General features: G+C 42.8%; 3 protein-coding genes across 6 annotated transcripts in view; 2 read left to right on the forward strand and 1 right to left on the reverse strand.

The window, feature by feature from the left end:
* Positions 1 to 5888, forward strand: part of LOC118421835 (multiple epidermal growth factor-like domains protein 6) — an 11630-nt gene extending 5742 nt beyond the window's left edge. Inside the window, exons 5-12 of the mRNA XM_035829337.1 lie at positions 787 to 956; positions 1212 to 1373; positions 1789 to 1926; positions 2415 to 2546; positions 3117 to 3236; positions 3661 to 3804; positions 4218 to 4328; positions 4923 to 5888. Coding sequence (XP_035685230.1) covers positions 787 to 956; positions 1212 to 1373; positions 1789 to 1926; positions 2415 to 2546; positions 3117 to 3236; positions 3661 to 3804; positions 4218 to 4328; positions 4923 to 5176 — 1231 coding nt within the window. The 3' untranslated portion in view covers positions 5177 to 5888. The remainder of the gene's footprint in view (positions 1 to 786; positions 957 to 1211; positions 1374 to 1788; positions 1927 to 2414; positions 2547 to 3116; positions 3237 to 3660; positions 3805 to 4217; positions 4329 to 4922) is intronic.
* Positions 5205 to 11358, reverse strand: LOC118421303 (very long-chain acyl-CoA synthetase-like). Its single transcript, XM_035828536.1, has 9 exons — positions 10629 to 11358; positions 10005 to 10220; positions 9483 to 9641; positions 9008 to 9132; positions 8271 to 8465; positions 7827 to 7917; positions 7495 to 7693; positions 6904 to 7001; positions 5205 to 6639 (listed from the first exon to the last, which is right to left on the reverse strand). Exons 1-9 carry the CDS (start codon positions 11113 to 11115, stop codon positions 6332 to 6334), a joined length of 1878 nt encoding a protein of 625 aa, XP_035684429.1. The 5' UTR covers positions 11116 to 11358; the 3' UTR covers positions 5205 to 6331.
* Positions 11359 to 13177: 1819 nt separating this feature from the next.
* The window catches only part of LOC118420695 (flavin-containing monooxygenase 5-like), a 42155-nt gene continuing 33487 nt past the window's right edge, over positions 13178 to 21845 (forward strand). Inside the window, exons 1-5 of one of the 4 annotated variants that reach the window (XM_035827595.1) lie at positions 13195 to 13845; positions 14682 to 14763; positions 15057 to 15184; positions 15981 to 16089; positions 16302 to 17609. In XM_035827595.1, coding sequence (XP_035683488.1) covers positions 13532 to 13845; positions 14682 to 14763; positions 15057 to 15184; positions 15981 to 16089; positions 16302 to 17264 — 1596 coding nt within the window. In that variant the 5' untranslated portion in view covers positions 13195 to 13531 and the 3' untranslated portion in view covers positions 17265 to 17609. Of the gene's footprint in view, positions 13846 to 14681; positions 14764 to 15056; positions 15185 to 15980; positions 16090 to 16301; positions 17610 to 19469; positions 20213 to 21061; positions 21144 to 21302; positions 21428 to 21845 lie in introns of those variants that run through there. The other 3 variants (XM_035827599.1, XM_035827594.1, XM_035827598.1) reach the window with 3 other exon arrangements.

Below are 21845 nucleotides of genomic sequence, written 5' to 3' on the forward strand. Positions count from 1 at the left end.
CAGAGGTGAGATAATCGCGAAGACTAACGGCGTTTTGTAATAACAATGCAGTATCAAATGGACGCTCAAGATATATGTATGTACAGTTATAGATCTTTGCCAAGATAGTTGTGTTTTTTGTGCTGTTTGTTTGTTTGTAGGACAGCATAACTTGAGAAGCTGTGGACAGATCTTTCTGATATTTGATATGTGGAAAGCATACTTTCATTGCCATGTCATTATGTACAAAGGCAAACATCATCCCATTTTCATTATCGTTTTCTTGTTGCACCGGACTTAGGGCTGGGTACCGGTACAGAAAATTCAGGTCCAGGTCCGGTTCAGGTCCAAAGGATCAGGTCCAGGTCCGGACCTGAACCTGTACCTGATGCAGTATGACTCATACCAATGGTACATTTCACTACATAGAAATCTGTTTGGTGGAGTATTAGACTTACACTGGCGTTTTAAAATCCTACAACGCTAACTAACCTGTACGATTGGCTGTAAAACTTGGTAGAAATTACTATTAACTCTACTCTACTTCAATCTTGTTATTTTCTTCCACCTGCAAGCGCCAAAACGTATGAATGCCTGATAAAATAATCTGTTAATTTTCTAATCGGTCCAACATCCGGTCCACCTAATTTTTTCAGGTCCGGTTTTTCTGGACCGGTCCAATAAGAAAAACCGGTTTTGTACCGGTACGCTGTACCGATACCCAGCCCTAACCGGACTACATGTCATCTTTCTGTTATGCTACTGATCCAGAATCCCGATCTACTTAGAAGACACCCTTATCCCCTGATATAGCACAATTGTCATTGCTACCTTGTCTCCTACAGCCTGTCCGGACGGAAAGTGGGGCACTGCCTGTGAGGAGGACTGCCAAAAGTGCTACAACGGCGGCATTTGTGACCCGGAGAACGGAAAATGCATCTGTGCTATTGGCTTCTCGGGACCCACCTGCGAAAGACGTAAAGAAATTATCAATTCTATCATCTTATATTCAGCTAAAAGATATAGTATGTCACCCCGCAAAGGGGCCGCATAACCCCGACGGTGCTGTTTAACACTGTATGACTCTAGATCTACTACTACTATCACGACTGAGGTTTTCCATGTTACTTGATATTAGTAGTTTGCTATAATCTATCATAACTGTGTCATGTATCTTTCCTTTCTACATGTTTGATACGTGTTTGTTTAACAAGCAAAATACACCTTCTCAGCATGTGGGGCCAGAAAGTTTGGACAGTCCTGCCAACACCAGTGCAACCGACCAAACTTCAACATCGATGGCGACGACGCCTGCAAGTCTTATGTTTTCTGCTTACCGGATCCTTACGGGTGCAGCTGTAACACGGGCTTCAAGGGGCTCGACTGTACGGAGGGTAAGTCTTGAGGATCTTTGCACACTGACGTAAGCATTGTCAGTCGTTCTGTATAGATTCAAATAGCACTTAGCACATAGCTAGATGTGCAAAGTTTAGGTGTGACAGGTCGTTTATTGCAATATAAGCTGTTGCCGTTGCGCCACGTACGTCTATTATACCGAAGGATGTGTATACACATACTCGCTATACAAATGCAGAAGCTGGTGTGTCGGTTGTACTGGCTATACTGATATCGATGGTTATACATGGAAGTGGCCAAATTGAATTAAATTTGTACCTGTCATTGTAATAACGTAGTTATGGCGTTATACACATGCGACCCGTAGACTTCCAAGTTGAATCAACTATCGTGATGTCACCAGCAAACACTTTTGAATTATTAGGATCCGTTTTGTCAATTTGTGTTCTGTAGCTTGCCAAGACGGCACGTTTGGAGCAGGGTGTATCGAGACGTGTCACTGCTTACATGGCGTGCCCTGCAACCGCTTCACTGGAGCTTGTCCGGATCAATGCGCGGAGGGCTGGACCGAAGGACCATTCTGTCAACACGGTTAGTTTTACTTGTTGCTGAGTCACAGATATATCTCAGATGTATCTGTTTAGCATTGAGTAAGTCTTTTGTTTTGAAGCTATGATGTGCTAATTGTCAAGCTACGTAGGAACTGAATTGTTCTAGATCGCAAACAGCTTAATACATAAAACGCAACAATAAACCATGAAATTTCTAGTAAATGCAAACAAACAGCATGAAATAAGACTTGAAGCAGAGGCAATTGATTGGAAGTCTTTTCAGCACCACAGACAGACACTGCATTTCACCTTTAGAGGTATTTTACACAAAAAACGGTGCTGGGGGAGCTAGAGAATGCCAGGGCTTTTTGACTTCGATAAACGTTTCCATCTGTAACGTTAAATTGAGTGAAACTGAGTGTATTTTTTCATGAAAGTTTTATAATAGCGAAACCTGCACATTTTCTATAGCTATTCCTCTATAACCCTAACAATGGCACATACGCTCTGCCCCCCCGCCATCTCCAGAATGTGACCCAGGAAAGTTTGGTGTGGACTGTGAGAAGACCTGTCACTGTCTGCATGACGTACCTTGTGACCGGTTCAACGGCAGCTGTCCAGGCGCATGCGCACCAGGGTGGACCGGACCAGCCTGTCAGGGTGGGAAATGTGTTCTTGTTGTTGTACCGCAAAACGTGTGGATGTCGTAAACCCATCCCAACGTTATGTCGCATAGTCAGCACTTTTACAAACAAGAGAAAACAGAGACATATTAACAGATCACTGTGGAACCAAGAGCATTACCTCTACGTGCACGGGCATTTTTGACCGTGTTCTTATTAATTCATACTACATCATCCATCATGCTTTCCTTGACTCTATGCAATTGTGTACCTAGTACTTCTAGAGGGAGGAAGTTCTTCTTGATTATACCGATGGCAAGACATTTGATTTGTATTGCCAATACCAAAAGTCGAAGGAGCAACTTAAGTTGAAGTTGATAAAAGTAGACCTTAATAAGCGCCATACATATTTGCATATTTACATAACAATTTTAGTCTAATAGCGCTATAGAGAACTCCAGGTCCTGTTTCATTTACCGACGAAAGGCAGTTGGTGCTTTCAGAAACGTCTGGCAGTTTAAATATATATCCAGTTTCTTGATTAACTGCGTATCTCACTAACCTGGATGTCTAACCTTCACTGACACCCTTCATGTTCACCCCACAGGGCGGGACTTTTGCGTGTCAAACCCGTGTCAAAATGGCGGCACGTGTGTGAACCGTGAACACGGCTACAGCTGCAACTGTACTTCCTGGCACGTGGGGAAGCACTGCGAGATCTTGCGAGGTGGGTGATTGCGTTTAGTACAGTTTGTGTTTAGTTTGTAAAATTAAGACCTGCAGTGTAAATGAATGCACGCTCTGACAGAGCACAAAGAAATTGCAGTGCAGAGATAGCATACATAGAGAGGGGGAGAGAGAGAGAGACAGAGAGACAGAGACAGAGAGAAAGAGGTAGGAAGGGAGAAGGAAATGAGAGAGACAGATCGACAGGTAGAGAAGCCCAAAACAATACCTTACTCTCTTGTGATAGAGTCTTTAAAAACTGTGTGTGAATAAACAGGTGACTTTGTTCACACCTTTAACCCGAATTGCTTGGCGTGTAGCGTAATTACGTTGAGTGAAACGGAAAGTTTTATCAGAGCCATATCATAGCGGAGCACTAGGGATGCAGATAGATATCTAAAACATCACTATGTGGCGATCGACAGATGTCTGTAACCCCAACCCCTGTCGAAATGGAGGAACCTGCGAGATTTTACAAGAGGAAGAGTCGTCCGGCCGCGGGGTGGAGAACGATGACGAGCACAAATGTCACTGCATCACAGGGTACTACGGCCTGTACTGCGAACGAGGTAGGCAAAGACCATGTCACATATTCAGGACCTTCCCACAACTCTGATCCCGACCACACACATACTGAGCACGGTGTTGGGTTGGGATAAGCCTTCAGTCCGGCCATCCTATTGTAGCTCCGGATTCCATTTTGGCGACGCCTCAAGGCCTAGCCTAACAGTATAGTGTGCGTCCGTTGTTGAAGAATTTCATTTTGTGGAATTTTTCCGCGAGTTGTTCTGATTGCATCTTTAGAAGAAAAATAAGTCTTTCCCTCGTTCGATTTGCATGACTCATACACTAGTAGTAGACTCATCCAGATTAGGTGCTTCTTTGCGTCATTGATGCATGCACATGTTTCCCCTGAACTAACAGGTATATAACGTTACATGTGACAATTTCTTGTCCTGACTTTGAACTGCTGTCTCCCTAGTGGACCACTGTGAGCCGGACAACCCGTGCCTACACGGCGGGACCTGCACCACTGACTGGCGGTCCTATGTCTGCCACTGTCCGGCAGGATTCGCTGGGGTCAACTGCGCAGGTACGTACCTGACGTCAAGTGATTTCGAATCTCTGCCCCCCCCCCTTCAAAGTTTTTTTTTCTATCACCATACCTTCGCCATATCATTATTCACGGAAGGGAAACATTTTGTTTCTGCTACTCTTCTTCCTCCTGTTCCCCTTCTTCTTCCACCAAACAAGGTTAGTGACCTGGGTCGGCTATCGCCATCGTTACTGTGGTGTTCAATTAAACTAATGTTAGCAACTGCCAGGACAGAGCTGGGGGGTGCTGGTTATCACATATATGAATGCGTTTCAGTAAGAGTAAACGGAGTATGAGCTTTAACTTAAAAGTTGATCTGTGTTGGTAGAAGTCATTCTTGAACTAGTTAACTGAAATATCCAACACAAAAATTCTACTCGCCCAAATTTTCGACTGAACAGCACCTGTCTTTCTCAATGAAGGAACACTCCACTGCTGCCGTGACGTCACGTTATGTAGATAGAACACGTGACTCAGTGAGCAGTGGATCATAAGTTGCAGAGACGGTGGGCGCCATAGACTTCCTGCAACTTATAATCCACTGCTTATGATGCATACCTTTCTAAATCTTATTTTCATTTACGTTCAAAGATGAGAACCCCACTGAGGAGAAAGAGTCCTTCCTGTCCACCCTGGGGCCCCTGCTAGCCGGCGCTGCGGTCACAGCCGTGGTGGTGGGCGCGGGGACGTCGGGAGTTTGCTACTTCCTGAAGAAGAAGAACGTAATCGCTCCGAAGGCTGCCCCTACAACAACTACTCCCGCTCCGAGACCACTCAGACAGAGTCTGAGGTTAAAAATGAACGCGAGAATGAACAGGCTAGAATATGACTACGAGTACACATGAGCACCGGGAAATTGCACACATATTGTGCTTTTGGATTGTATTATTTATTGTACAGATTGTGGATGAACTGTTGACTATTATCTATGCATATTCTTTCGTACTATTTGTTACTTTCTCTGTAAATGTTTCGTATGAAAGAGTAATCTGTCTAGACATAGCCTTTCTACCCCGTTTGTAAATATGATTGGTCATTACAACTATTACATCATTCCCTAACCTACCAGGCATTACAAGACTGTGTCTCTTTGGAGCGAGGTTTCAGAACCTTTGTGACCCTGCAGGGGATACAATGTTATAATGGTTACTCCGACTTTGGTAGATGACGCAACAGTTTCCTTCAACAAACATAACATGTAAAAGACGAGTCTTTGCGAACAGTCACGTAAAGATCATTTTCAGTACCGCTCTATCATTTTATACACTGTATAACCCTGCATGTACTGTACATTTTGTTTATATAATAGTCATAGATTAAAACAGAATAGGAAATGTATGGTGAGATAAAACTAAAACTAACATGGGATAGTACTTTGCACGCTTTTGTAAACGAGTACGGAGGCATTGGTGTTTTGTCAACTTGGTGCACATGTTATCACCAGGAAGTGTAAATAGCTGTAAATAAACGTTCTACTAAACAGATAGTTGAGTTTCAAACAACCTACTGATACATTGCAACTGATGATCATGGGAAAATTAAACACAGTCATGGAATAATCCTCTGAGCTGTTATCAGTTTGTGAAGTCTATCCGAAACATGCTGTTGTCATATTTGTGAACACAACCTGTTGACAGACAGAATGCATCGTCAGGTCATATTTACTATATATTGATCACGTCGATGAAAATTTCATCTATCCTGACAGCTTGTAGGTAACGTTAACCTTCTTTCCAGCAGAAATGTTAAATCACCATTCATTGCACGACCTTCTTCGGAAACGATTACTTGCATGTTTTTTTACAAATTGAATACATATAACAGAAAAATATTTTTTTTTTATTTCTTGTCATCTTTTAAAATCCAATTGAACATTAACAATTTGATATTAGAATTTTAACTATTGTGAAGGTAGGTTGGGCCTGGAGTTCGTTCCGTTCGAACCAATGATGTTTTATCAAGAGTCTTGATAAAACCTCTTTGTTCAAACGAAGATCTTTTTAAAGTTTGGCCCTGCCGACAACAATGTTCCTGTAGGCCTCCAGATCCAGCGGGACGTACGTCTCCTTAGAGTCGTCACGGAGGTACAAACCGTCTGTGATGACATTCGGATCGAACCCCTCCCTCACGAGCTGCGCCTTGGTCTGCTTGAAGGTGCCGGTGTGGTCCAGGTCCGGGGTGAGACGGAGGAACAGCGGCCGGGCGTACGCGGGCAGGCGCGAGGCCAGGTGGGAGTACCAGTCCCGCAGGTTCGCTTGGTGTCCCGGATGTAGCACAATGGCCGCCATGCCAGCTCGACCGTCATGACCTTGAATGAAGAACGACCACTATGTAAGACATTAATGTTATACCGTGTGGATAGAATGGTGCAAAAACATAGGGCATTGCATGACAAACTCAATAACCAGACTACAAATCACTTTTTTCTAACGTTGTTTTTTATATGATGTTAGATGACTAACGGTAGTCAGCTCCACACAGCAACACAAGTAACAAAGGTTTATACATGTAATAATTTTATTGCGGTTTATTGCATATTCTTGCCCGTTGTCTAATTATATACACAGCCTACCTGGCACGGTGACTCCATACACGTTAGCTTCCTGCACCTCCTCTATGTCATGTAAAACCTCTGACACCTCGGTAGTCGCCACGTTTTCACCTTTCCATCTATGGGAACAGAAGAGGAATATCATTTTACCTTGCAATTACTAAGCACTGACTGGGTAAGCCCATATTTTACCTCCTTGCAAAAGCGATGAGAAATGAAGGAATGAAATAAAAAAACTACGAGAAGGAATAAGATTAACTAAGATAGTATATTATACCAATCTATTATAGAATACATGGGGCATTTCATTTTCAACTGTCTTCAAAGAAGAAGTCAAACCCCGTAATAGCTACGTAGACTTAGTACCCTATTCTGTATCATTTGTACACTAAACCACTTAATATTTGTATGTTAGAATTTAGTTTATCTACATGTACTTAGAATACATTCATTCATTTCATGTATTTAGTCTGTCTTCTCTTGCAATTAGCCCAATGGGCATGAATTTGCAATAAACATTTATTATTATACCTAAAGAAAAGATAAACTCAGAAATATACTAGACGTAAAATGAAAGATAAAGATAGAAGTAAGTGTTTAATGTAAGTGTACCTGTATGTGTCCCCAAGTCTGTCTATGAAGTACATGTAGTAGTCCTTGTCCACCATCAGCAGGTCACCTGTGTTGAAGAACATGTCTCCTTTCTCGAAGACGTTACGGAGAATTTTCTTCTCCGTTATTTTTTTTTCTCCTTTGTAGCCATGAAACGGGGTTCTGTCCGCTATAGGGACAACAAGAAGACCCGGCTCCCCTATGGTAAAAAGATGGAGAAATTTGTAGTCTGTGAGTGTCCGAAAACTGGAAATCGGCACATGTACACTTCTCAACTCTTATCTTCAAATGTAAACACACAAAAAAAGATAAAGTCACGAATACAATCTTACCAGGATTTACAGGAATACATCTGCCGTTCTCATCTCTGATGAGTTCGCTTGTTTCGGGGTCTACTCTCAGAAAGGAGGATGGATGTATTTTCTGTACATGACATGATAGAAGAAGATGAAAGAGAGTAAACCTTGTTTACGCCTTACATACGGCGTGCTACAGCATATTGGGGGCATTGTTGCGACAGTCGGAGATGAGTAAGCTGCATTTAGCCGTTTTATCTAAAACCCTTGCCGACGCTAATTTCTACACGCTGTTGTTGTTTATATCCGGGGTATTCGACGGCTGGTGCCCACCGACGTTAGTAGATTGGATTAAAATTTATATTTAAATTAACGAATCAAATTAGTGGTTAATCTTTTACAAAACGCCTTTTTGCAAAACGCCTTTATAGCCTCGCTGAAAATCGGAAATTTTTCTACCTGCTTAAAACCCATTCTGACCTTTAAAACTGGACTCATCATGCCGATAGCTCCTGTTTTGTTGTAGATATTGTAGCTGGAAAAGTTCCCCTCCGTAGCGCCGTAGAATTCAAGGATCTGCCCGACTCCGAACCTCTCCTGGAACTTCGTCCAGACGTCGGGACGGAGGCCGTTCCCAAACGCCAGTCGGACGCCGTGATTTCTGTCGAAGGGGGTCTGAAACCGAAGATGAATCATTTGTGAAAGATTTGACAGGCGAATACATGGCTGTAGAATTAAGTTGCTCATTCACAACCAAAGGGCTGCAACAGCCGACGCTTCGGTAACCGTCTGTCATCTTTGATGGGGGGGGGGGGGGGTATATAATCAGTCACATTTGGGACTGCAATCTTCACATTGCAGCAGCGACACCTAGCTGCAGTGCGAGGTAGGACCAGTCAATGTTGAGCTATGAAAGACGACAGACGGTCAGTGAGACCTCGGCTGTTGTATGAAAAACTTTGTCATTCCTCCGTATAATTTCTTTACAAAAGAATAAAGCTCAAAGTGGGACATTCTGAGAATCTTTTTTTAGACCTTGTTACATTCGCCATAAGATAACAAACGCTAACGACAACAAATGGGGTGCATTCTGGTGGCAGTCTTTGATGTATATAATTCAGTTGTCTTGTGACTGTCGTAGATTCTTGTTGACCGTCGGTTCCGTCATAATCTCCTGTTACAAACGAAACAACGCCTTAAGATTAAAATAACAGTACCTTTGGACGAGCACACAGGTACCGCAGCAGTTCTCCGATGTACGTAATAACCGTTGCGTTGTATTTGCGACAGTCGTCCCAAAACCGCGTCACTGAGAACTTCTTGGCCATGGCCATGGTGATTCCTATATAATATATATAAAACACTGGAAACGTTTATCTATTTCTTCATTGCGTGTTAACGTAAATTATGCCCAGAAACCAAACCGACTGTCCACAAGTAATCGGCTTGACAAATACAAAGTAAAGGAAACTGAAATAAACAAAGATACTACATCACATCACTTCTACCTAGTCTCTACCAGACTCCAGGACGCTGGAAAAATCGTAGAAATTGAACAAACAGAGGAATAAGCAGGCCAGAGAACTATAGCCGGCTAGGGGACAGCACGCGATCCACGCATCTCCTCTATTTGTTCAATTTCTACGATTTTTCCAGCGATCCGGAGTCTGGTAGAGACTAACTTCTACCCACCATGCTCAATGGTTCCTCCCAGGCCGAACAGTAGCGCACTTGAATGGTACAAAGGCATCGTCACGTACACCACATCGTCCTCCTTCAGGTCACACAACCCGAACAAGCAGCCGCCTCCCACAATCTTGTCCTGGGGTACTTTGGCAGCTTTCGGCAGACCTTTAGAAACATGGAACTATAGATTTATTTGCAGCATCGTGGCATGAGCTATTAGTATATATATATGGCATGTGCCGGTGACTTTTCATGACCTGAAATATTGTCTAGTTTTACATGCAGTGTCATTTGCTCAACATATAAATTAATTTACATGTGATTGTATAGGTCTATCTCTTCCAGGTTAAACCGCCGAGCATGGTTTACGACACATGAGGGCATGGTCACGTGAGTGCAAACTCCATGTTCAATGCCTCCATCCATACATAGACAATTAAATTGAAAACCAGTGTATTACCACTGAATAGGCTACCCAGGTGTCTGAAAATAAACAAAACAAAACAAAACAAATACAGACAGCCTAACCTGTAGTCCCGGATGTATAGATGTAACACAAGGTATCTCTCGCCATGATGCTCTCTCTAAGCTTCATTGGGATTGGCTGGTTGGACGCCTGGTTGATTTTGTCATCCAATGAGAAGAAGCCTTGGGGAGCAGGCTTGTCCCCCTGTAGCCAGACCGTCACTCCAAGTTCTTCCAATGCAGGTAAGATTTCTATGGCAGCTTCCAGTAAAGCGTCGCCTTAGAGGAATGGAAAAAAGTGTGAAGGATTTTCTGACATAGAAAGATACATGTAATATGATATTATTATTAATAATTATACTGTTTTCGAGAGTCCTGACCCTAAAATTTGAATGTGTGTTGTTTAATTCACCAAGTCCCATTTACCCTAAACCCAGAATGCAGCTCAAAGGTCAAAGGTGAATGAACGAAAGGTGGCTGACCCGTATAGGGAGATGGGTTCAGTTCATGAAATAAAAGAAATGATGGGTAGCTTACGTTAACGTTAGATATTAGAATCCTACATGACCATCACATTCTCAAGTTTGACGAGACAGAGATTGTCAGGTACGACTTGCAAGAGCTGGGCAGACGTCTTAAGTCCAGTCTCTTTAAAAGTTTAAAAGACTCGTAAACATTAAGTCTCACCTTGTCCCACAATAAGAGCCTTCGCCTCCGCCACCTTGAAGCAGTGCAGTAGAGACTTGCTCCTCAGGTTGGTGTTCAGGAGCGCCATCTTCACACCTAACTTCGCCAGGCCCAGGAAAGTCCAGACGAACGCCGGCTCGTTGTAGATCAACATGGCGACGGTGTCCCCGCACTTGTACCCCTCCCCCCGGAAGAAGTTGGCCATCTTGTTGGACATGACGTCCACGTCCTTGTAGCTGTAGGCTTCATCTTCGAACAGGAGGAAGGGCTTGTCGGGATGGAGCTGAACCTGGTGCAGGAAACGGTCCACTACGGTGACGGGGGGTTGGGCTGATTGGTACCGCCTAAATCGGGTAATAGGCCCCCCTATTTTTCGCAAGTATCTCAGGTCCTGCCGTATTTGCGGGTAGACAACATTGATGGCCGCCACGGCGGTGGAAAGGCCGCCCAATGTCGCATACAAGGCGGTTTCTATCGGCTTGACCATAGTGGACGTTCTTATCGTATGAACCCAGACCGGTTGAAAGACTCCCAGTACACTCACTATGACCTTTATGTGGAGTTCCGCAAGTTTGCACTTGCGGTCATTAACCTCTGACGGCGTCCATTTTAGGTCATGGGGGCCTAGCCATGAAATGGCAAACAGTAGATGCGGAGGGAACACTCTGACATAAAGCTACTAGTATATAGCGTAGGGGCTGCGACTTCTTAAATAAGTTATTTGGTGTTATTGTCATTATCTTCATGAAATTTCATGGAAGTTATATTTTCACTTTTATAGCGTTTGTGTTTGTGTGTGTGTTTGTCAACAAGATAACGTTAAGATAAAATATTGGTTTCATACGTGGTGTGTTGGTGGGGTGTGACAAACCCTGGAAGACCCTGGAGATGGTAGATTTTGGGCCACCTACCGACTTTCTCTTGGTACTGCAGCGGAACGTCGTTCTAACATCTCGTGTTCTGAACAAGCTATGGTCACGATATTGGGGTGTTAGATAGCTCTTTCGTTCCCAAAAGCTGCCCGGTCGGGCCCCGGTTTGGAAATGTGACGTAGACCTATGCGGTAGCATGCCATGCACACATGGTCCACTTTGAGTCCTTATTTCTCCAGCAAAGCCCAATGTTTACGTATTTTCGGGTGCGTATAAAACGCTAACACTTCCTCCTATCTTCATCCATGGTGCAACAAGAAACATTATACAGTAGAACTGTTCCACAATACCGAAAATATAGGGGTGATTTCTGAAATTATTACACCGATTATAACAAGGAGCTTTTAAAAGCTCCTTGATTATAACAACAACTACCGCGAAAAAAAGAACGTGCATCGTCGCGCAACAGAGCAACAGGCGACGTGCCAAACCACATACGAATGCGACAAACAGAACATATAGCTATACGTGCGAACACTAAAGACATAGACCGACTACAAAACAATAGTCCCTTGGATTATCTTAAGAAATAGTCTATAGCGGCCACCTGTACATCACCCTGCGCCGGGTTTAAAATCGTACTTTGCGATGATTTGGAGTTCCCGACAGGGTCATTTGGGCAGTAACGAAGGTACGCGTGCCTTGAACTTTAGAGCGCAAGTCTTTGTAGGCGAATTTACAACATTGCGCATGGAAAATCATGATCAATCATTTTCGGTAGAGTTGACTTTGGCAGCATGGTCGATTAAATTTTGAGACGCGTACGATCGAGACTGTATCCAGGGCTCGAAATACTACCTGCATATGCACGTTAGTGCAGGTGATTTTTTTTGCTGTGCAGGTATTTCTGATGTCAACCTGCACCTAACCTGCACCAGGTTATGCACCATATATTATTGAAAAGTAGATTTTTCTTTGCTGTACTGGTTGTCATTCTGCAAAAAGGAGATGTGATAAATAATAAAGATGTCAAATGAACAGCTTCCAGAGTGATTTTTCATAATAAAGTCCGTAAATACCGGTGGTTAGTAAAGAAGGTAGTAAATATGTGTATAAAGTGTGGGTTGTTTTATCTACTTTTTGATTATTTTTGAATGGTGCAGGTAAAATTTCTCTGGTGCAGGTAATTTCAAAAGCTACCTGCACCAGTGCAGGTAGACAGCAAAAAGTATTTCAAGCCCTGGTATCTGTATCTATATCTATATAGCCGGCATAACCGCCGTTCGGCGTAACACACCAGCTTTGCAGGCACACAGCGTGGCAGCAGCTGGTTATGTTACACCAAGGACGACCCGTCACACCAGAGACAATGTTACTTGGTGAGAAAGATTACTAATGTGGGTACTGAAATCGTGTCATTTATTGCTCGTGGTCAATTGATCAGCATTTTCTCTATGGTGGCCACCTGTCTATAGTGGCCACATTTCTCCAGTCCCTTCAGTGGCCGCTATAGACATACCCTGGTATCCAGAGAACAGCGCTCGCGGCTACGGTTCTTTCCCGGGCCGCTAGCAACATAGCCCCGTAAACCGACTTTAGCCGGCCCGGGGAGATACGCATGAAGGCGTAAACTCCCTTAGCCGGCTGAGTTGTACTCTGATGTCCAGGGTACTATAGACAAGGATGTCCTCCATATAATGAATGTAAGAAACCTATTAATTATCTCATACTACAACTCCTGTATTAGTTAAATAAGCCTTAAGTTAAGCTATAGAACTGTAGTTATGTAGATGCCATACTTTGTACCTCGTACAATTATTGTGCAATAAAGTTATATATGGCCGTACGGTTAAAGCGTTATATGCCCTTGCGTACGTTGACCTTTCACCCGACAAAGTCCACCGCCATGACTGTGTGTTGCTGGCTTATATAAATGGGATAGCTAGGTACATTGGACACATTTTGGCACGTTTCGCCGCAACATTGCGATCGGACAACATCCTATTCTTGCAACCAAACCCCCAAGGAAAGATGTCGAAGAAAGTAGCAGTGATCGGCTCTGGTGCGAGCGGGCTGGCGGCCATCAAGTGCTGCCTGGACGAGGGGCTGCAGCCCGTCTGCTTCGAGAAGGGAACCGACATCGGCGGACTCTGGAACTTCAAGGAAGAAGCCCTGCCCGGCTTTGCCAGCGTCTATCGCTCCACGGTCATCAACACCAGTAAGGAGATGATGTGTTACAGCGACTTCCCCATCCCCAAGGAGTATCCCAACTTCATGCACCACTCCTGGGTCATCAAGTACTTCAGACTGTACGCGGACAACTTCGGGCTCATGAAATACATCAGGTACAGTATTGAGGCCATACACAGGATTTTCATATGCATGACGTACTCTGGGTCCCCAAAAACTGATGCAAGTGAAAAAAAAAGGTTAGAAAAAAGTTTGGGCCTCCTAGCGTCTGTCTACGGTACTGCAGCAGAACGATTTTGATATCTGCAATGGTCGGTGTGTGTGTGTTAGATTGGACTTTGATGAAAGCATTGTAATGGTTACATAGTCATTGAGACTGGTCGTGTGGTTGGCAGAAGGGAATTGTAAATGCATTTAAGTTCACAGGGATTTAATTTCGCGGTAGCGGGAAAAAGGACTGACTTTTTGCGGTGGTTTAAATTTGCGGTTAAGCACCATGCACTGTAGTCACTTACTGCCATAGAAAAATGTTTGCGGTGGTTTTAAGTTTGCGGTAAAGCGGCCACAGCAAAAACCGTGAACATTAAACCACCACGAAAGTTTCTGCATTTACAGTATTGATTTTGATGTCAGACATTGAGTTTGACCCCAGAACCTGTTTGGCTTCATTACTGAATACTGGACTGTGGACTGATACCATAACCCACAAACACTGTTGCCAAAATATACAGTAAATGATGAAATTTTCACAGTGATCATAATTAATGGTGTTTATGGTAAGCTATTCACCACAAACTTTTATCACAAAAATGCTTGTTCTGTCTTCTGCCCACCTATGCCTTATTTCAAATGCAAACTGAAAGCCCCCCCTACAAACAGTCCATTTTCTCTCCATGACCACAAATTTAAATCTCTGTGAACCTAACTTTGGCATTTAGAGTATTTGTTAATGCAAAACTGATGAAATATACCTATGATATTGTTCTTACAGGTTTGGCCACCACATAGACCATGTCAAACCCAGAGAAGACTTCCAGGAGACAGGACAGTGGGACGTCACCTACACAGATGAGGTTACTAGTAGTTCATGGTTACAGATAATATACTAGTAACTTTACATATACTTCAGAAGGTCTTTTTGGGGAAGACTAAATTATAAACTGTTTACCGCTTTTGTATAATGTCTACCTGAACAATGTCTTGTCATCTAACTTTATACAAATCAGATCAGATCAAATCCCCCAGTAGTTGTTGGTCCCTAAATTGAATTCCACATTTTACAACTGTCTGTATTTGTATATTTGTAATGTGATAAACTTGCATTGCCATAAAATGCAGTTGGTAAAACATTTTCTTATTTTTCCAGGAGAAGAACGAGACCACCACAGAAGTGTACGATGCAGTGATGGTGTGTACAGGACACCACGTGTACCCACACTACCCCAGGGACAGCTTCCCGGGCATTGATGACTTCCAGGGGAAAACTATGCACAGGTAGGTTTATAACGTTACATACTATACATAAGTGTCTGTAGAAGAAGGCAGACAAGGAAGCAGCGTTTTGTCTGTGAGAGGGGGAGACCAGCTTTGAGACCAGACGATAGCCTGGATGGCCACAGAATTTTCTTTCCTTTGAATGTGGTGTTTAAGTTGTAGGCAGTCCATTAGTCCCAGAGATGTTAGCAATATTCCATGCAAGAACAAATGGAAGTATTCTCACAAGAGTAAACATATACTGTGCATATACTTTACCGGGAAACTAAATTACACATAGGTGAAGTTTTCTTTGTGTTTGTTCCATGTACAGAGATATTGTCAATTCAACTTTTTTTAGTCGTCTCAATATTGAAATTCAGGCATCTCATTTGTACACAAGGATATTCTTATTTTGTCTTTACACTTGCAAGTCAAAGTAGTTCATACTAGTACATTGTAGTAGTCTGTGGAGAATGCCAGCACCACAGTACAGAAAATGTGACACTACCATTACTCAGTACATTTTGGCTATGCTACCATTGTATCAATATTTGAAGATCTTTATTTGCATGTTCTTGCCCACGTGGGCTAAATGCAGTGATTCGATAGTACTGTATTTACATGAAATACCAAAGACTAGATACTATTACACGTAGTGAACAGTTGGATAAACAAAATCTGGAACTATGCTATCACTACAACTATTGTTTACATGCCTCTTCCCTCTTCATTAAACAAGTTTATAATGTAACATTGCCTACACCAAACAGCCCTTCCATTTGTTGTTCTCACACCCTCTTCTCTCCACACCCAGTCATGACTACAAGGACCAGCACGGGTTTGAGAACAAGCGTGTCGTCATCATTGGAATCGGGAATTCTGGGGGCGACATTGCAGTGGAACTCAGTCGGCATGCCAAACAGGTAACATATGATATAGTATATTTAGTATCAAGTGTTTACAAGTAATATACAAACAAGCAACAGCCTGGCAGGCACTGGATGCCTTCATTGCACTGTAGTCTATGTGCATAACCCTACCTTACCTTAAATACATGACTTTTGACATAGTTCACACTAGGGACAGTCAAACCAGTGTATAGCGACCACTCAATGAATGCCCTTTGTTTTTACAGGTGTACCTCAGTACCAGGAGGGGTACATGGGTAATCAACCGCATTTCAGAGGGTGGTCTACCAATCGACATCATTGGAAACAGGCGTCTGTTACAGAGCGTACCGTCATCAGTGAAAGAGGTTGTTGGTCGCAGACAGCTCAACCAGCGTTTTGACCACGCCTTGTACGGCCTTCAGCCTGAGCACAACGTCTTTGGACAGCATCCGATGGTAAATGACGACATGCCTAACCGGATCATCACCGGCTCTCTTGTCATCAAGCCCAACATCAAGCGCTTCACCAAGACAGGCGTTGTTTTCGACAACGACACGGAGGAAGATGACATTGACATTGTCGTCTTTGCAACCGGCTACCGCTTCGACTTCCCCTTCGTCGACAAGTCTGTGATGAAAGTGGAAAACAACCAGGTCAACCTCTACAAGTATGTCTTCCCTCCCAAACTGGATCCCCCCACACTCAGCATCATTGGTCTCATCCAGCCTCTTGGCGCGATCATGCCGATCTCTGAGATTCAGTGTCGCTGGGCCACCAGGGTTTTCAAGGGGACCACCAAGCTCCCTTCTCAAGGTGCAATGTTCGACAACATCAGGCAGAAGAAGATGGAAATGTCCAAACGCTACTACAACACCCCCAGGCACACCATTCAGGTGGACTACATTGGAATCATGGATGAAATCGCTGAGCAGATCGGAGTCAAACCCGACCTAAAACGCCTCCTGCTGTCCGACCCCCGCCTCGCTCTGACCGTCTTCGCTGGCCCGTGCACGCCGTACCAGTACCGCCTGATGGGGCCGGGCGCTTGGAAGGGAGCGAAGGAGGCGATCGAAACACAGTGGGACCGGATCACGTACCCGACCAAAACACGCCCTGTTCCAAAACAAACGACCAATGGTATGCCAGGGATCCTGAAACTGTTAATCGTGATGGTTTTGATAGTTGCTTTCATCTGGAGGCTACTTTAGATTGAGAAAGAACATATACTGATGCATATAATCATTGTCATTTTTTAACTGTCAAGATTTTTTGAAATAATTGTTCAGTGTCATGTCAAAAATACAATGCCATGTAATTCTTTGTGTCAGAATTGTGAGAGTTCCTTTTTGAAGAATATGTACAATGTATAATACATGTATTAAGCCTTAATGACAGTCTCAGCAAAATAAGACATGTGCCAAGTACATTATCAAATCATATTTTTAACATTACATGGTCAATGTGTTCATTAGAATTAGATTGAACTGTGCCACGTGTTATTGTTGAATTTAAACTCAAAGGAATGTGAAATGTTTGGCTATTATTTGGATTTGGAGAAAGCATAGAAAATATCTTGCATAATTGCTTATAGCCTAGGCGGTTGGTGCAAAAATTGTGCAAAATGTGGTGAAAACATCAAACTTGGCACAAGTGTTCTGTACAACAATAGAAACATATTAGTGCTAGTACCTTCCTATATTATTGTCTTGCTTCAAGATATAGTGTAAGAGAGCCCAATTTCATAGTTTGTGAATTTGTTATTCACAAGTGAACAATAATGATGATACTGGTTTAATCAGTAATCAAAGGTGTAATTATACTTGCAAGAATTCCTGTTTAAGGCATTGAATCAGTTTGACATTCACATGAATGAACTTGATGAGAACAATTTAAGGATACACAAATTTTATATCCTTTAACAGTCAATAATGTGAAAAGTGTAGAAATTAATATATGTCCATTGTAACTAAATCAACGGTATCAATATGTTATCTGAAGGCTTTGCACCTTCACGGTAATATCCAATTTGTGCTGATGATACATTTGTAAGGGTCCCAAGCACTCCCAGCACAACTGATAATATGTAGGGTTGGACAAGTCCACTAGCCCTATTGTCCCGGGTAAGTGAAATAGCCTATTATATCAGGCAAGTACGATTTTTCAATTATTGGGATTTTTATATCCTTGTTACTTCTCACACTGATCAACACAGTAAAATAGAGCCAATAATAAAAGAATTCCATTGCTGGAATTGAAAATGCATAGAAAAAAGTCATTTAAATTTTGGGCAAGTGAAAATTTGTCTTGGGCAAGTAAACTTTTTATTCACTTGCCTGATAAGGTAATTGAACTTTAGAAAACTTGTCAAAGCCTCATTTGTATGTGGTGGAGTCCAAATTAACTGTTACAAGAAACGGTGTCTTTACTGAGAATCCGCATGTAAGAACTGACTCAAGTGCCAATAAGCATAAATAATACTAATAAACAAGACCTCAAAAAACAACTCTGTACTTTATACATTTAAAGAAAATGATTTCTTTTTCATTTGTGGTCTTGATTGTTGTTGTGTTGGATACCCGGTAAGCGACCTCATAGCATAACACACCAGGTTTGTACTGAAGACTACAAACTGTATACCAAAACAGATATATTTGATCCACTCACATCGGGATAGACCTTTTGTCTTTTCGACAAGTGCGGTGGCTACTTGAACATGCTCGAGATGTGGCTCTTCTCATACACGGGACCTCCATTTCACGTCCTATGCAAGGTACATGACTAATAAAAGCTAGGTACTCAATAACACCTGAGTGAAGTGTGGAAATTCGTGATAAGTGCCTTTGCCAATGGCACAACTTTAGGGCATGTCAAGGGATTCGAACCCTGGACCACTGGGGCCAAATACCCTACCGCTTCCCTAGTAATGCCACATCCATTCATTCATTATAGTTCATGTAATTAGCTAGGGTGCAAAGAACAGGATACGGAAAAATATGTTGTACAATTGTGTTTTTGTACCAGGGCATGGGTCATGTTATTTTTTGTTCAAGAGGGGCCATTACAGGGCAACTTATCACCCGAGAGAACCAGTGTGACCCTCTTACACAGCTTTAGAGACTTAAAGTCATTGTGTAACACCAAGGACGTTATATGAATATATGATATAACGTCCTTGGTAACACTTAGAATGATGAAGATACGGTATTGGGGCAGGGGTGGTCATATATGAATATACTATATGTTACGTGGTTCTGGTTGAGTGGTGTCCACAGCTGTTTATGTACATAGGAGATGTTGATCCTTGGTTCCCTGGGCCTATGAACACATGTTTGAACAACGTGCTGGGTATCTCTGTTGTGTTGTCCGTGTAAAAGATATTCCCACCACTGATCCCTTATCTGGCGCCAGTGCTGTACAGAAGGAGGGTCTGTATGTGTTTTCTTGAGGGGAAGCAAGCTGGTTTTATTCACCGTTAATCATTGCCGGCCGACCCGCTCTAATTCAACGGTAAGCATTCTCGGTAAATTTTGCAAGAACATATCAGTTCTGACTGCTTAGCGTTGCCCTTCTGACTTTACCCATTCTGGTGTTCCAGGATACCCCCATGCAGACCCTTTTGTAATCACCTGGTCTTGTTTAACCTGCTACAGAACGCCAGCCTCATTTAAAATGTCTGACATTTAAGAGGGGCGTTCTTAAAGTCATTGGCACATTGCACTTTACATTAAGGTATACTCGGCTGGTCTTTTGGAACGTCGAATCCGATACACTTTCAGTCGGTTCATTGGTCATATCGTGCTTTGACTTCCTTGAGACTAGTCAGAGAAATTCTCATGTTAGAAATGGCCAAAAGAGTTGCCATAATCGGCTCCGGTGCGAGCGGGCTGGCGGCCATCAAGTGCTGCCTGGACGAGGGGCTGCAGCCCGTCTGTTTCGAGAAGGGAACCGACATCGGCGGACTCTGGAACTTCAAGGAAGAAGCCCTGCCCGGCTTTGCCAGCGTCTACCGCTCTACGGTGACCAACACCAGTAAGGAGATGATGTGTTACAGCGACTTCCCCATCCCCAAGGAGTATCCCAACTTCATGCACCACTCCTGGGTCATCAAGTACTTCAGGCTGTACGCGGACAACTTCGGGCTCATCAAACATATTAGGTAAGATGCTATCTAAACTTAACACACAAAGCTTGGAAACTTGATATCGGTCGATTATGTCTCCATGTAAAATGGAGATTTGTTTTGGACCTGTCTGTCTTCTGTCTGTCTGTCTGTCTGTCTGTCTGTCTGTCTGTCTGTGTTTCCGGAATTTTGCAGTCATCATAACTCAAGAAACTCGGCATTAATTACGATGATATTTGGTATGTGGATAGGTGTTGGGAAGACGAAGTTAAGGACAACTTTGGGCCCCCTGGCATGGGACCTTGGTACTGCAGCAGGAATGCTGTTTTTGTATCTTTTGACCTGGACGTGATATAGTCTTTGTTTTTTGTGTGGCGTTAGGAATACGTGGTGTATGTTTGGGTCCCCTAGCAGGTTACTCTGGAACTGCTGGGGCGTTTTTGTTAAAAGGATAACTGAACAAGGAACGACAAATTTACATGGTACATTGTATTTGGTATATAGGTAGCTTAGACAGAGATGTACAGATAAAGTTCAAATTATGCATACTGGCACTTGATTTGCACATTCAATGAGGACAATCCACATTCGTAGTGTTTTCCACTATAGAACCAAAATACCTAGTATATGTAGTTTGTGCCAGGTGGAATATCAACAGATACAAATTATGCAAATAAGTCCCTAATTTTCATAATAAATGTAAACGTGTCAAAATTATTCTAAGTGGTAAATGATTGTGACCTGTTGAAGTTTTGTGACCTGTGTGAATTATTTAAAATTGTAAATAACCAAGTATAGATTATGTAAGTGTTGAAGTCATTTACATAGTAAGACTATTTCATGGAGATATGAATTTATGATGTCTCCGAACTCTTGCTCTTACAGGTTTCGCCACCACATAGACCATGTCAAACTCAGAGAGGACTTCACAGAAACAGGGCAGTGGGACGTCACCTACACAAATGAGGTACGTTCACGGCTATAAGATAACAATGTAATACAGTTTGCAATTACATCCCTTTTTCCCGACACTCCCCAACCCTAAAGACCCTAGATCACGTAGGGTGTTAGAGCACACGGTTGTTAAGACAAGGTGTTGATAATAAAATCTTTTATCCTATTTTAGAAGAATGAGAGTACTACGGAAGTGTACGATGCCGTGATGGTGTGTACAGGGCACCACGTGTACCCGCACTACCCCAGGGATACCTTCCCTGGCATTGATGACTTCCAGGGGAAAATCATCCACAGGTAGGTTTATACAGACTTTCCTGGAAGTAATTACACATATGTGAGGTACAAGTAGTAAGAGACGCAGCTAGCATGTTTGCAGATAAAGCGTTTTTGTTTGTCTTTGTTCCGTGCTCAGATGGTTTGCCCAATCCTCATGTTACAAAATTCTTCGTCTCTCATTATTGCACTTTAGGCATCTCGTTCTTAAATAATAAATAATCTGATTTCATACATGTATGTACACATGCGAGTCAGATTCATATTGTGCGGTGGAGGTAATACTAACTACAGAATCAATAAATTCTGGTGGCGGTCTTATCTTACCATTACTTGGGAGTTGGGACAGTACATTTTGGAAACGATTTTTGTGTCAACATAGTGAAACATTAGCCTCCATAGCAGGCTCTCTGTGGCCTTTTTTGGCACTTTTGCTGGC

This window comes from Branchiostoma floridae, chromosome 8, assembly GCF_000003815.2.
Source record: "Branchiostoma floridae strain S238N-H82 chromosome 8, Bfl_VNyyK, whole genome shotgun sequence".
Lineage (NCBI taxonomy): Eukaryota > Metazoa > Chordata > Leptocardii > Amphioxiformes > Branchiostomatidae > Branchiostoma > Branchiostoma floridae.

What these genes read in the sequence shown, in the direction of transcription:
- LOC118421303 (XM_035828536.1), bottom strand. Translation starts at nt 11,115, where the DNA reads ATGGTCAAGCCGATAGAAACCGCCTTGTATGCGACATTGGGCGGCCTT. An exon ending in GGCTCTTATTGTGGGACAAG is followed by an intron (nt 10,221 to 10,628) that starts GTGAGACTTAAT and finishes CATTCCTCTAAG; the next exon opens with GCGACGCTTTACTGGAAGCT. An exon ending in AGACTTGGGGACACATACAG is followed by an intron (nt 7,002 to 7,494) that starts GTACACTTACAT and finishes CTGTTCCCATAG; the next exon opens with ATGGAAAGGTGAAAACGTGG.